General features: G+C 37.3%; 1 protein-coding gene across 6 annotated transcripts in view; it reads right to left on the bottom strand.

The window, feature by feature from the left end:
* INPP4B (inositol polyphosphate-4-phosphatase type II B) overlaps window positions 1–16,361 on the bottom strand; it is a 609,854-nt gene that overhangs the window by 262,058 nt on the left and 331,435 nt on the right. For all 6 annotated transcript variants that reach the window (XM_074338474.1, XM_074338478.1, XM_019730779.2 and 3 more), the window contains exons 6-7: window positions 9,243–9,361; window positions 7,047–7,163 (exon numbers count right to left, since the gene is read on the bottom strand). In XM_074338474.1, coding sequence (XP_074194575.1) covers window positions 7,047–7,163; window positions 9,243–9,361 — 236 coding nt within the window. The remainder of the gene's footprint in view (window positions 1–7,046; window positions 7,164–9,242; window positions 9,362–16,361) is intronic.

The raw sequence follows: 16,361 nt of genomic DNA, 5'->3' as shown, positions 1-16,361 counted from the left end.
AACCTATAGTTAAGATGATAGTAAATGGTGAAATATTACACACTTTTCCCCTACGTTTGGGAACAAAACCAGGATTTCCACTGTTCCCACTTCCATCAGTATTAAACTGAAGTTCTATTACACCGAGCCAGTTCAATAAGGAAAAATAAAATGCACAATGGCTGGAAAGGGAAGCATAAATCTTTCATTACTCACAGATAACATGATTGTGTATTTACAAAACCCTATGGAATCTAAAAAAAAAAAAATTCCTTTAGAACTAAGATGTGAATTTAAGACTGCAGGATACACAATCAATATACAAAACAAATACATTTCTACCTATTAGCAAACAAGAGTTGAAAACTGTATTTTTTAAAATACTGTGCATGTTAGCATAAAAAAAAAATAAACCTAGAAATAAGTCTATTATGACCACACACAAATGATCTGGACACAAATGCTTTGCTGATAAAATTTAAAGATCTAAATAAATGGAATCATATAACTACCATATTTATAGATCAATAGACTCAGTATTGTTAAGATGTTCATTCTCTCCAAATTGATCTATAGATTCAAAACAATTGCAATCAAAATCCCAACAGACTTTTTGAAGAAACCGGCAAGCTGTTCTAAAATTTATGTGGGAAGATAAAGGCTCTAGAATAGACAAAATAAAAACAGAAACTTCAATAAAAAGAAAGAGCTGGCAAAGACAAAGGATTTCAATTACGTGATTTCAGGACTTACTATAAAGCTACAATAATCATGTTGTTGTCACAAAGCAAAACAAACAGATCAATGAGACAGAAAGAGCATCTAGAAATAGACCCACAAGTATCAGTAGACAATTGATTTTACAATCAAGGGACCAACTAAATTCAGTGGAGAAAAAAGTATTTTTAACAAATGGAGCTGTAATAACTAGGTATCTACATAGGGAAAAATAACTCTGATGCCTACCTTGTTTCTATCACAGCAATTAATTTGAAATGGATCTTAGACCTAAATGTAAAGGTTAGAATTATAAAGTGTTTTGAAGGAAGACAGTGAAGAATATTCTAATGGCCTGAGGTAGGAAGATTTGTTAGGGCACGAAAAGCATTAACTACGAATGAAAAATTGATAAATTGGACTTAATCAGAATTAAAAATTTCTAATCAATAAAATACATCATTAAGGGAATTATAAGGCAAGCTGAGGGCTAACAAACTTATAACAAGTATATTCAATAAGAGCACTCATACCACCTATATGAAGAATCTTAGAAATCAACAAAAAGAAAACTATTTTTTTAAAAATAGTCAAAAAGACTTGAGCAGACACTACATTAGAAAAAAAAAAGATAGGCAAATGATCAAAAAGCACAGGGAAAGGTGCTCAACACAATTAATCATCAGGAAAATGCAAATTAAGACCACAATGAGATACCATGTCCCACCCACTAGAATGCTAAATGAAAAAGACTGTCAATATCATTGCTGCTAGAGGGACTGGAACTCTCATACAGAACTAAGAGAAGGAGAATAAAGTCACACAAGAACTTTGAAGAACAATTTGACAGTTTCTAGAAAAGTTAAGCATCTGCTTAACTTTTTATGCATCTGCCCTATGAACTAATAACTCCTCTGTGCTTACCCCCTAAAACAAAACTAAATATCCACACAAATATTTGTGCTCAACTGTTCACAGAAACTTTATTCATTGTTGTCAAAAGTTGGGAGCCATGAAATATTCATTGAGAGAATGAATATCACTGTAATAGAATACCATTCAGAAATTTAAAAAAAAAAAAAAGAGTAACTATTGAGTCATTCAGCAACAAAATGAATGCCAAAAACATTGTTAAGTAAAAGATACCAGATACAAGAGAGCACATATTATATGATTTCATTCATGTACATTTCAACAAACAAAACAAATCTATGTTGGTATATATGAGAAAGTGGTTGCCTCCAGGTGTGTGGGGTAGCCCTTGACTAGAAGGGGGTACAAGGAAATTTTCTGGAATGATGGCAATGTTCTGTATCTTGCCTTTGGAGAGTTTAAGTGGTCATAGGCAATTGTCAACTCATGGGATTGAACACTTAAGATCAGTTTGTGTTATTGTATGTAAATTATACATCATCAAAATATAAATATGTTCGTTGTAAATATATACCATTTATCAACAGGTACAAAGAAAGTGAAGTTATTCACAAAGGATAGTGACGTTCTGGAACTCTGCACTACTTCTAAATGAAATTGGTGACTCCCCTAGCAAACTCTGTCACCACAGACAGAAGCATTTCAGAAGGCCGAGACCGAGGGTACGCGAAGGATGAGAGGACAAATATAGCACAAGACAAAAAAAACAAAAAAACACACACCAAAAAACAGGGAAATAAGAGTCCAGGGGACAACAACAAAAGTGTGAACCATAAACTTAACCATTTCATAACAGGAGACAACAGCTGTTTCTTCATGAATAGCTCGCAGTTGGCCACTTCATTATAAAATTTAGTCAGACATTTGCAATTAGCTATACATGGTTAATTTAAGTGCTTAAACTTTTAGATATGAATTTTTTCCTATATTTGAATACTGACATTTTTCTCAATGAATAATTTTTAAGTTCCAAATGAAGAATGCTTTTAAACTATCAGTTGAAGTAAAAAGATCATATTATGGGAGTGAAAATAAGGAAAATCCTTTAAATCATGTTTGTATCATAGCGTAGCCTGGAAAAAATAAAGGACCTTTGACTTGGCCTATTTATATTTTCAGAATCCCAGTTTCTTCATCTTTAAAATGGGCATCACAGTTCCTCCCTCAGAGAAGTTTTATGAAGCTTAAAGAAGAAACTACACATAACATATTAAACACAGTGTATGTGTACTTAGTGATCAGTAATCTCATATTTTTTTCCTTACCCACTGCACCACATCTTCTAGACAGAGAGGAAGGCCAGCTCACAGAATCTGTATCTCCACAGGTATAGTTAGACTTCAACTTCCAAGACGTCAAAGTATACTAAATGTAAGTCATTTTCTTTTCCATACAAAAACATAAAAACTGAACTGGCCACATCTCTGTAGGAAATTATTCTAGAACTAAACTGCCTGGGCAAATAGCACACACAGCGCAATAAATTTACATCTAATCTTCATAAGGTCACTTTTTCTGAAAGGTACAAATGGGAGGATTGCTAGTAACTAGTAGTAAAAAAATGTACTAGAACATGTATCCTCACCTGAGAAATGTCCAGTGTCTCCTGGACATGGGACTCTGCCCTACAAGCTGAACAGCTGACAAGTCGGGGATAGATTTACTCCAAGAGCAAATGAAATGGAGCAATGTGCACTCTGCAAAATACATTAGAAATTCAAATTTCTACCTCGGGCAAAACGATTTTGTGACCTAATCATGTTTGCAGATTGATGGCTGTCCTAAGCTGGGTATTGCAAGAGCACTTGTTCAGTACCTTCCAAAACGCCAGTTACGTGGGAAAGAAAGACAATGTTTGATGATGTTCTTTTCCTTCATAAATTTCTCCTTCCTCTGAGTTTTTTCTGTAACTTTTAAAAGACTCAGGTCGATTCCCTAAGGCTGAACAGTGTAAATGATATGCTAAAAACAGTTCTATCCATGCTGTTTCAGTTTCCAGGAGTTTTTAAATGGAGCACACAACCAATGTGTATCCAGAAGATACCAACTTCACTTAGAACTGGGCTCTCGAATCCTAACATTGGGCTTCAATCTGAAGCTTTGAAGGCCCCCATCAAACAGCTGGATATTAGAGTGGCCCATTCTCAGAAAATAATTTCCTCATGGTGAGGAAAATAACAAAAGCATCACTCTACTTCTCATAATGATGTGATCCCTCTCATACCCCACCTCCCCATCTGTCAGAGAGGCAGACCCACTGCAATGAATGGGAAGGATGAAGGATGGAGTAGGAGGAAACAACAGTCATTCTGAATCAACAGTTAGACTCCGCATTTGTTATAATGATTAATTGCATTTCTGCGAACGTTACTAAGGAAGACAATCAATCTTAGGTCCAGTTGTTCAGAGGAATGCAAGAACAACAACTAGTTAGAAAATGGCTGCTGCATCAAGGGCACAGATGAAAAGTTATCATTTCTCTTTAAAAATATCTAATAGGTATATAAACGAACATGAAATGGAAATGTAACACATTCGACTGGTTAACCTCAAGTAATGATAAACTCAATAGGAAAAAACAAACAACTTAGTCATCTGACAGTCAACTAACTCCTACTCAGCCAGTAATCAACAAAGAGCTAATTATCCTGTGTCTGCCTAAGATGATCAATGGTTAATAGGATCAAATATCACAACTAATTTTAAATACATGCATACAATTCACTAATTTTCTAAAACATGCAAATACCCAGTCTCATTTCTTAAGCCTTAAAAATATTAGGATCTTAAAATATTAAGTGTTCATAATTATAAACTGTATTTTAAAACTACCTCCTGCCTCCCCCTTCACCACCACCCCTGACCCCAAAGAAAAAACTTAAGAAATGAGAGAAAAAGTGCCAAGATAAAGACTTTTGTCCAAGGGGACTATTAGCATATTAATGAACTGTGTTTCTATTTACACTTCCATCACCAGATCTAATTGTTAGGTATTTTTAGGAAGAGGTTATTCCTTAATTAACAGCACTTGGTAAATGAAAGCTGGTGGCATTTCTTAAGTTATGTTCAAATTTCACAAGTCTTATTTCACAGCAGGGATTCCAGTTCATCCAACACTTTTATTTAATAACACCTCTGATGAAGGAAGAAAGTCTTTAACAGACCCTAAATAGTTTCCAGAAATAGAAGCCAATGAAAAGCATAATTAATGAATAAGCTACTTATTTATCCCTAAGGCATTAACATACATACACATTTCAAATGAGAGAAATTGAAAGGAATGTAGAAACACCTTTGGTGTGTAATATTTCTAATGCTAATATTTCTAAGGACTTAACAAACCCAAGAGTTTAGGGGCAACATTTTCAGTGCTGTGGCACAATGTTTCTATAACTGCCTCTCCCATAGTCTCTGTCCTGTCTATGCCTTGGGTTTGGAGGGAGGATTTGAGTTTGATCATGAACTTGGAAGAACATGAGACCCAGTAGTCACTGCTTTGCTTCACTGTCATTCTGATTGTTTCTCTGCTTATTACTCCTCTGCACAGTTGTATCAGCAACTCCCACCATCCGTTTGAACCATCTCTCTCTCCTCCCCGACTTTTTGATTTCTCCTGTTTTCTGTCATTTCTCTCTCTTTTCTGGCAAAAGCCAAAAAAAAAAAAAAAGAAGAAAAAAAAAGCCAGGCCTTGAGGCCTTGTGCGTAGTCTACCAAACCTGGTCCAGATCTCCAATTCACACTCCACTTCTTTTACACATGGTACCTCAAACATCAAGGAAAATGGAAAGGCAGAAACCAAACTCCCAAGCAAATACTTCTTAGTGCCCAGTTGTAACCTCAATTTTTTGTTGTAAAATAGTTTTTCATTTTACTTCTCCTTTTCTTCGAAGAAGTCAGAAATAACAAATTTCGTACCACTCAAGAAAAAAAAAAGTCAAGGAAAGAAAAAGACTTTAGTTAATATTCCCTTATTTGAATTTTACTACTTAGGCGGGACGGTGAGGCACCAGCCAAACCAATAACCATAAAAACATGCAGCAACTTATACTTATGAATTAATCTCTAACAGTCTTCTAAATATTTTACTCATATTAACTTATTGAATCCTCACAACAATCCCACGAGGTAAATATTATAAAAATGAAGAAACAGAGGCACTGAGCATTAACCCTCCCAAGGTCACAAAGCCAGTAAACATAACAGGAACCAACAGTCTGCCTTCTTTGCAAACCTGCCAGACCACCCTAACTATTACCATTCCACATATATGCTCTGCATTTCACTGGGCATTTCTTCTGCAATTCTAAAGAAATTAGCTTTTCTGGAACTATGATGAGTGGAAATCTCTTCGATATAAAATATTTTTCTCTCTATGAAATACCCCCACCATCCATCTATGTTATATATTTTGTGGTAAAGAATGGAAAGGAAAGGAAAGTGTCATGAGCAAGACAGAAATGCCTCAGTGAAGCATGGTTTCAAGTTCAGTTTTCCCTAGACGAGGCACTGTGGGGTTCTCCAGGTGCAGCAGCATCCCGGAACTTCATCCTGAATTCTCTTGAGACATACTGGCCGACCTGCCTTTAACATGTCTCCTGGTTTGTCCTTCACTGCTGACCACCAAGACTCCCATAACTCCCCTGCCTTGAAAACACACCAAAATGCATGTGAAAGGGAGAGAGTTAAAGGGGAGGGCTCGTTTTAAATCTTCCCTTTCTCGATGCCTATCCTATAGCATTCTCTCTACTCCAGAAATGTTAAGAATGGCTGTGGAGATATTGCCTGGGTACTTAATTGTCTAACCAGGAGGTCTGGTTCAAGTGGAGGAAAAGTCAGATCAGGTAGGAAGACTGAAGAATTCAGGACAAAAGACCACTGGAACTTGACATGACTTTCATCAAAGAGGCCAATTAAAGCTTTTGACTAGGGCTTCCAGTTACCTCCTCTGTTTGCTTTGGTGCTAGGAAACAATTCAGGAAAAATAGAGGGGATTCCTGTCTAGTTAGTATGTAAAGGAACAAATTGTGAAATTAGAGCACTGTGTCAGTCCTGGATTTTAGAGTAATTGCAATATCTAGAAAGTTTTGAACCATCATTTAATCTCTTCCACTTGCTTTCTACCTACAGTATTAGTATTCCTTCAGTAACTTCTTAAAACAACAACAACAAAAATATATGCCAAGAGATCAGGCTAGCTTTCCAGAAAAAGAAAAAAATCTGTTCTGGGAGCTGTTGCTCCTACCCAGTTGCCAATTTGGCACTAAGCCAAAAAAAAATCCTAGCAAACTATAAACATAACACAAGCATAAACACAATACGAATACCCTCTTAGAAAAATGCCAGTGTCACCAAAAACCCAATGGTTGGGAAAAGCATAACTCCTTTTCCCAAAGGAAAGAAGAAGTACAAGGACTTACGGTGTCATGAGACTTATCCTTGACATCGTAGACTGTGAGTTTTATTTTGGTCTCCTCATAGATGGGATACTCAGATGGGAATGTGACGCCGGTCAAAAACAGTGGGTCTCTTGTTCCCTGTAACAGCGCAAGCAGAAAACTTTGATTCAATAAGGCAGCAAATGCAGCGGGCAGCGTGCAGTGACACATGAGAAAGCAGAAAGCGTGTCTGGGTCTGTTTGTTTTTTCTAGGAAATAGTTCTATTAGAAGAAAGATCTGAGTTACCAAATGATGCTCATAGAAACCAACATGGCCCAGGGCCCATAAGTCTGATATAGCTATTGATAGTAAATGGCTCTGCATCATTGTCAGAGCTGCTAAATAGTCTTGAAATACAATTTATTTTCATTATATATAGAACCCTTCTTTAGGGTCAGTTATCAGTTGATTCAGAATACATTTAATAAATACAACCTTTAATTTATGCATATAAACTAAAATTTTTGACTGATCAAATTAAAATGAAGCAATTTTCTCATAAAGGACCATTTGGTAAGCGTATGCTGTCCATTTGTTTCCTTTCTGTAATGATTCAATTGAAAGCCATGCTCTGATAGTGCCCATTTGTTTAGCTGTTTAGATGTTTAGCTGTGTTCTTTCTCAGATCAATTAGAAAGCTAATAAAAGAAACTAAATATGATAGATTTGGGGCTATGAGATTACTAGCTCAGAATACTGGACACAGGATATTTCAATGTCTCAGAATTCATTTTCAGAGAGTTGACAGCCAACATTTAATTTTATATCTATATTTAAATACCTATATTGCTGAATAGAATTTAAATTTTTGCTAGAGCTCTGTAAACGAGTTGTCTGTGGAAGTTTCTGAAAGCTCAAGTTATTCATGTATTCAGCAAATACTACTGTTTGTTCATCACTGTATTACACTTTGGAACAGGAAGTGAATAAGACAGCCAAAAACAACTGTATATGTTCAAATATAAAATTTGAAGTATGTCAAAATGTGTGATTTCTTTTATGTTTTGGCAATATTTTAAAAAGAAGTAAGTTGGAATAATACCTGAAAAATTTTTTTTTCATATAAAGGAACCATTTTACAATTTCAGTCAAGTTTTCTTGATATGAATAAGACAATTTTTGTTTGTTCAACTACAGCCTGAACTACAAATTATACCAACATTGGAACCCAGATTTTCCATAGGGCAGACTCAGGGATGTGTGCAAGATCTGGGTCATTCCCATTAGAGAAATGAGTGGAGTTCAGTCTGAATCATTTCTTCCACCAACTGCATCAAGACCCAGGGCAGCACTGAGTCCGCAGGGTCTGGGGTAGGTTGTTACAGAGAAACTCATCCTTCAAAACAGACAGGGCTCACAGGTCTAAGAAAAGCAGGCACAACCCAGGGAGTTTATTTAGAGTGTACTTTCATTAGTCCCGGATGTTCAAATAAGTATCTCCCATCACCTAAGGTTGTGAAATATGTGTGATAAGAACAAAATAATCAAAAGGGGAACATTTCCTCTTTTGAATCGGATCCAACAGAATAACAAGTTTCCTCTCAACATATACTGAACATTATATTAGTAACAATAAGTGTAACTAGGAAATCTCTCATCTGAGGAGTAATGTTTGCACCTTTGGCCTTGAAACATCACAGTTTCTCCAATTAATCACCAACCTCCCTTTGATAAAAGACAGACACACACGGCTGAGAATATAGTTTCCACAGACAGGCTGAAGAACACAGGAGCAAATGAAAAGAACAAACACACGGACCATGTTTAAAATTTCGCTGGGTGCGTTACGACTTTCCTTTTCTCCCCCAAAGCAATATTCATTCCGTTTCATTTAAAATTTGTATATATATTTTTTCTGTATTTGGTACTCTATTCAAAGATTCAAAATGGGAATTTTCCTTTGTATTTACTAAAGAAAAATAAGGTCTTTTATGAAAAAGGCAAGTTCTTCCCCCATTTGTTTATTCTGGGAAATTACCAATGCATATTTAATAATCCATCAGGTATGCTTTCCTAAGTGACAGAGGACAGTAACACAGCATGGCCACAGGCCAAGAGCTAACTTATTTCAGCTGCTTGCTCAAATTGAGAGAGAGAGAGAGATAGAGACAGAGAGAGAGAGACAGAGACAGAGAGAGACACAGAGAGACAGACATGCAAGCACACAGCATGCTCACCTCCACAATTTCCGTGCTGGAGTATCTTGTCAGCCCCTGCTCGGCGGGGTGGATTACTGAGATCTGCACCAGAGTATTCAGCTTCCTATCTCGGACGGGAGCCACCAGATCCTTGCACGCTGGCAATGGCAGCGCAAAGAGAAAGAAAAGAAATTGATACCATATCTCAGGGAAAACTTCGGTCCCGGGCTGGAAGTAAGCTGAGCTATCACGCTGAATGAAATCTCCGGAGACGGGCTGATTTTACAGAGGAAGTCCCTTGGAAGTACCTTACAGAAATAGGAAGTCACGTGCTAAAGAGCTGAATTGAGAGTTCATTTCCACTGACCACATTTGCAGCTCTTGCAAGTCTCGACTGTCCTGGGATCCCAGCTCTAATGTGTGACTTGGCACACACAGTTCAGGGACTTCAGTGGCTTTAAAGAGTCATTAAGCCCTGGGCTTTAAATCACACTCAGTAAACTGAGTCGGGCCATATCCGGAAACCACGCTGTTTCACTTTGACACTGGCTGGATTAGTTCTAGCATTCCAATGCATACTTGCTCCTTACCTAGCTATTCACTAGGGCTGGCCTCCTACAGTCACACACAGGGACACACCCTGGGAGAGAGAGGACCTCCCTACCACAGCAGCTCACAAGCCACCGAGAAAGGCAGAGAAGGCAGAGGAGGGGTTAAAAACGACCTCCGTCTGGGATTCCAGCCAAGTCTGGGAGAGAGAAATGTGGAATACGGGTGGGTTAAATTCTTGCCCAGGGGCCACAAAAGTAAGAACTTTCCCTTGACACACCAGGCTCATATTACAGACTCTCATCACCATACCATATTTCCTTGAATATTTTCTCCTCCCATATATCATTGCCACAATTTGGGGAAGAAAAAAGAAAACCAAACAAATAACAACAACTATATAAATGTATATATTCCTTTTTAGCAAGTCCAACTTCTCACTGTGTTTCCACCCTGGCATCGAAATAGTAATTTTGCTACCTACAGTTGGATCCTTAAGTATGATCACAAGTGTCCTCACCAGAGGGGACTCAAATTAGGCTCAGGAGGTGAGGCTGGAGCTGTGGTGGGGGGGACTGAGAAGCAGCCCTGGTCTTGGATTCAAAGTGACAGTGTGCTGGGCTCTGCACGCCCCTACCCCACGCCTCTGAGCAGCCAGTGCAGAAAAGGAAGGAAGGACAGGTGCATTTGAGCTACTGGGACAGAGGAGCCACGACTTAAATCTGAAACTTGAAAGCAAAGAAAATTATAAAGGTAATTATCACCTTTCAGTCATTTATAGGTCATCTCATTTTATAGAAGCAGGATGGGATACAGAAAAAAAAAACAGGCGTTTTGGAACAAAACAGGCCAGGTTTTCCTCAAGTTATACTGGCTAAGCAATGCGGGGCAAATGATTTAACTTAACTCCTTCTTGCCAGACTTTGAGATCCTTTTACTCCTGGATGGTATCCTGTCCTAAGTTTTCTTTATTTAAACCACATGCTCTAGCTTAGGAAAGCATGTGTGGAAAAAATAACAGCTACAGTTTATTTAGCCTTCACTATTTTTGAGGCATTGCGCTATTTATCTCTTTATTTCTCAAAACTGTGCTTTGAATTATTTCAGTTTTACATATGAAGAACTAGTGGCTTAGAAATATTAAGTACTAACATTTACACGACGAGCACTCTCTGGTAGTTTGCTTACATCACACACCCTGAGCTCCATTTCTTCTCCTGGTACCCCAAATCTCTGCCCTGGCACACCAAATCTCTGACACTTCTCTTTGGAAGACCCATTACCAAGACTCTTCTCAACCCGAGAAACCGACAGTTTTACAAAATTCTAATGTGGGGTTTCACTAATGTCAACATAGCACCGGAAGGAAAAAAAAAGTTAGATGTAGACATCACTGTTTTTTGGTGGTTGTCTTGATCATTTCCTCTACTTGCCTTATGAGTGTAATTTTATCATTCTCTTGGTTTTGTGCTCACAGTGTACATATAACTCTCTCTGTCCACTGAGAGTGACATGTATGTGTCCTTAGATTTTTAAAGCTGGAATCAATTTATTTCAAACACATGCATCTTGACCACTTTCTGCTTCCAGCCTCATCGCTACTTTATAAGCTTATGACACATTTGCTCGAAAAAAAGTTACTCCTTTGCTGATTTCTTATCAGGTTCCATTGTGGGCTGTGGTTATTTCCCAGAAGTGAGCATCTGTTCTCCATTTTACCAGAGAAATCCTCAGCCTCACTCCTGATAAAAACAGAGAAAAGCTCCATTACATTGAAATATCCTGTCCAAACCAATTTGCAGACCCCCCAATACTGATGAAGTAAAAACAATAACAATGACACTATTTCTTTATGTTCTATGTCTAAAAACAGGCATAGGAAACAACACCTGTAGTCATATCTTGGCTGCATATACCTCTTTTCTTCTCAACAGCCCAGAGAATTTGCTGTTCCCTAATGTTTATGCAGCAAGATGTCATGCAAAGACCCCGAGTCAGTCAGAATCCCTGAGCTGTACTCCCAGGTTCCCTTTCCTAGTTATATGACATTAAGTCACAAACCCTAAGACACTCAGTTTCCTCATCTCTCTACCTATTTCTCAGGATGGAGGTGAGGAGGAAATTATACCCTTTTTATGAATGGATTTTGTTTTCTATGCAAAATAAAATTTACTAATATCATGATACTAATATTTACCAATATGAATACCAACATTTACCAATATTTAGTGTTGTGTTAATTTGTAAGTTTTTTTTAATTGACTCAGTCATATTCAGACAGCTCCATAAAAGCTGTCAACCAGGTCTCATATTTCTTTGTAAACACCAAACCCAGTACATGAGTCATTGCATTTCATAAAGTGAAACCCATACACACCACTGAGCTACACATACTGAAACTGCCCCACTGGAGGGGTGATAAATGATGAGCGATTGCATTGCTTCATGGGGTAATTACTCGTCTGGTCACTGTAAAGTCTAACATAGGAATTACTCAGTAGACAATAAAGAAGACTGAAAACTCTGTTCACCACTGCCCATTCCCCAAACAAAACTCTGCTCTCAGAGTGGCCCGCGTGGCCTTCCTCAACTCATAAGACTGAAAGAATGCTTTGGGGTTTTGCTTCTGCTGTTTTGTTTTGTTTATTTAAGAATTCTTGACTCAAATGGGTAGTAATAAATTAATGCCTCTTGGCAATCGTTCATTCATTAGTAGATTTTTACTTTTATGTCTGCCTTGTTACTGGCTTTGTTTTGGACTGAGCTATTTAAAAGTATTCTCAGAGCCCAGAAGAGTTTAAATATACAAGATATTGATAGGTTGGGATTCAAATGTGCTTGTGTCCACTAAATTGACAGTTCGTTTTTTTGTTTTTTTAAAATTTTGTTTAATATACTGAGAAGAGGAAAAATAACAATATAGTACAGTAATAATAAAAATAAATAAAAAGCCCTATAATTTGAAACTTTTCTTTAGGAAACGTGAGAGCTAGGAGTGTCTATTTTTCCTGTTAACTTTGCTATAGTAACTAAAAATGTGAGGATTCGCTTTCTGTTCTTAGTGGTTGTGAGTGAGATGCCCATGGGTGTCTCTAGCTCAGATTTGTATGGGAGCCCAGGGACTCTCACTCTCCTAGAAGGGAACCCTCAGTAGAAGAGCAATGATTAAAATAAATGGAGCTTCCACATCTCAGGGGAGATTGGGGGCAGGCTAGGCACTGAGCAAATGGGAAAGCCTAAACTGCATCAAAAGAGGGGCCTCTATTCAAATCCATTGCCTAAAGGAATGAAAGCCCACTGGCTTGATTTGAGGATTTGTTCAAAGCTTGAAATCCCAGTCAGTGTGTAGGGAGAAGCTAGAAGAGCCACAGAAAGTACACCTGCAACTAAATTCCAGGCCAAAGAACTGGAAATTGCCAACCTCTGGTCTCGATGCTTAAAAATACTACTTGGATCCTTCGGAAGAGAGCACAGATCATCCTTTGCTCCTGCCATTCTAATATTTGAGAGTCCAGAAGTTAAGGGGCAGGAGTCTCCTGGGTTTTTGTTGTTAATGTTCTGTCTACCCCAAACTACAGTTTTTATAAAAGGTCAATTTTTGTTTCATTCAGCCACTTCCCTAAAGCTATGGGTAAGACTCTTGCAACCCAGAACAGCGCTGTATTTACTTTTCAAATTCTAAATGTTTGGTCAGGTTTCTCAGAAATGTCACATACATATCTTGCTCCCTACACTTCAGAAAATTAGATGCCACCAATCAACTGATATGTTAATTTGGATTATACTTCCAGCCCAATCAATTAGTGGACTTCATTATGTGGTTTTACAGTTACTATTCTATACCAGTGATTACATCTAGATTAAATCAATTTACATCATACACTAAAAGGTATATGTAGCACTTAAGAAGCCTAATAGCCCCTTTCTCCCTACTTACTTTGCCATTATAAAACATTTTCCTATTTTCAGTTCCTTTTGCCTTTTTGTTCTTTATTCTCCCTTTTTCTCAGGAATTTTAAGACAGCAATCTTCTGAAGACTAGGATCTTCAGACTCCTGAGCGGATTCAGACAACACTGTCTCATTCCCAGGGCACTGCATTCCATGATAACTGCGTGTTAGTAAAGGACAGAAAACACACTGTGCCCGCCTCATACTAACCTCCACACGATGAGAATTTCATAAATCGTTAGGAATGCTATTGACTTTTGAATATTTTCTTAAGGCTATTTGTTAGAAAAATGTGACTGCATATCATGCTGAGCTGATTTATGGCCATTAAATATATGTCCTTTGATGTCCATTCTGTATTCTCTGTCGAATCTTTAATGGTTTCTAATAGCTCTTCATTTGAGTTAATGATCATTATTATGAGAGTTTGGAATGAGTAGGCCCCAGGAGGAGAATGAGAGGGCCCAACAGCGTGGCAGAGTAGAGAAGAAGATGACCAAGAATATTCTGGAAGTGAGAATAGCTGAGGGACCTTGAGAAGAGTGATGTCTGTTATGTAGCTTTAAACTGTTGGCCAGGATATACATTCCATGGGTTTCTTTTAAACCTAATATTAACCTAATATTAAAATTAGTTTCTAGCTGTCACTTAGCACATGACAACTGCTAGTTAGGTATGCCCCCAAAATACATTCATTACCAGCCTCAAAAAAAAAAAAAAAATACGTTTTAGGATCTATGTTCCCCAAATACCTCAAGAGTTAGCAGCATTTAGTTTGGCACTTTGGGACGATTCTTTTTTTTATTTTACCAAACTGTCACCCCTTGCAGGTGGGGCCTTTCTCTTATTCACTAGTCTAACCCTTGCATTAGTAAAGAGGAGGTACTCAATAAATGTTTGCTGAATTGAAAAAAAAAAGTCTCTGATTGACTCTAGTGTCACACCTTGCCCCTGTTCATTTTAGCTTATTTTCCATGGATCAAGCCTATTTTCTATAATTTTTCTCATTGGGTATTGTTCTTTTGTGTTCTCTTCTCTGCTGTCTCAGACATCCTAACATGATGCTCTCATCACTCTGAAAGGTGAGGTTGTGGAAGTCATCATTTGCATATTCATTAGACTTTGGACTATGGGTCAGGAATACAACCCTCTTAACAAACCACAGCTTCTCCCTTCAGTTAAGTAACCATTTTTAAAGTCTTTATATAAATACAATAAAAATGTGTTATTTCCCCTTTAATTGTTATGTGGGAGATTTTAATTAACACACATTCCCCTAAAGAATACGTGAACGATGCATAGCTGCCAACATAAGCAATGCTTTCTTTTTTGGGAAAATGAAAAAGATTGGGGTGGAAAACATGATTAAAAAACTTGGAATTGTTATTTTTTTCTTTGTTAATTTTTCTTCTGTTTTATTCAAGTCACTGAGTTCAAAATATTAATGTTCCACATTCAAAATTAGGGTCTTTCAAGGAGAATAAGTATATCCACATAACTTGAACAAACAGCATTCATTTTAAGTTTCCAGAAAGTCAGGGGATAAAAAGTAATTCAGTGGTTAACGTTGGAAGATAAGAAATCAACCCAAGGAATCAACACACACACACACACACACACACACACACACACGAAATAAACAAACAAATAAATAAAGCCATCCTAAAGGAAAGAATTCCTTAGACATACTAAAACGATGCTAGATTTTTTTGGTCCTATACTACAACAATAAAATGCTAATTTCGTACAGATGTTTAGGTTGTTCTCATTTAAGATTATACATGAAGCTGGCCAAGAAGATGGGGGTGGGAGCAGGAAGCACGATTTACTGCGTACTTGCCACGTGCCAGGTGGCATTCTATTTACCCTTGTGTGAGCTCACGTCCACAGCAACAATGTGTCTATTGCTGCCTCATGGCTCCATTAGTTCTATACCCATGTTTTAAACTAATCAGTTAAATTTGTAGGTCACAACATATGGTTCAATGATGAAGACTATTTTTTATTTATTTATCTTTTACCAATAGCTCAGCATTTGGCAGCCTGAGTGAATATTTCATCAATAACACCATCCCGCTCCCTCTGGTCTTCTGCACGATCCGTGGTGATTTAGCTTTGTAACAAGAATTTTAAGACTCTCAACACTCTGATAATAGAATTCAAATAAAATTTGAGGAAAGGATGAGACTAATGCCATAGGGAGGAAGCAGATGACAGAGTTATTGAGGAATATAGGTAATAATTTGCCAGAGGAAATTTAAGAGATTTTGTTACAGCAATATTGCCTCAGAATTCTTGCTACACTGAGAGCTGAGCACGACTGCTCCTAAATTTCATTACAATGGATTCACGTATAAATTAAACTGATTTCTTTGATGTAAAAAGCTAGATTCAGATTGTTGGGAAATAGGTTCTGAAATAAAATGTGTCACTTTTTTCCCCAAATAACAGAACAATATAAAAACATGCCACCATATTTTATAGGTATCTGTATATGTTAAATAAAAATATGCTGGCCTTTTACAAGAAAAAAAAAAAGTGGCTCAGAAGATTACATTGACTTCTTTAGTTGGGAACATCATACGTATGAAAATAAACTACCCACTCAGTACCGTTTGTCAATTTAAGTATCGTTGAAGAATCTAGAGAGAGAGAAAGG

The sequence above is a fragment of the Rhinolophus sinicus genome, linkage group LG07 (genome assembly GCF_036562045.2).
Source record: "Rhinolophus sinicus isolate RSC01 linkage group LG07, ASM3656204v1, whole genome shotgun sequence".
NCBI lineage: Eukaryota > Metazoa > Chordata > Mammalia > Chiroptera > Rhinolophidae > Rhinolophus > Rhinolophus sinicus.
This window is presented reverse-complemented; position numbering and strand designations above follow the sequence as displayed.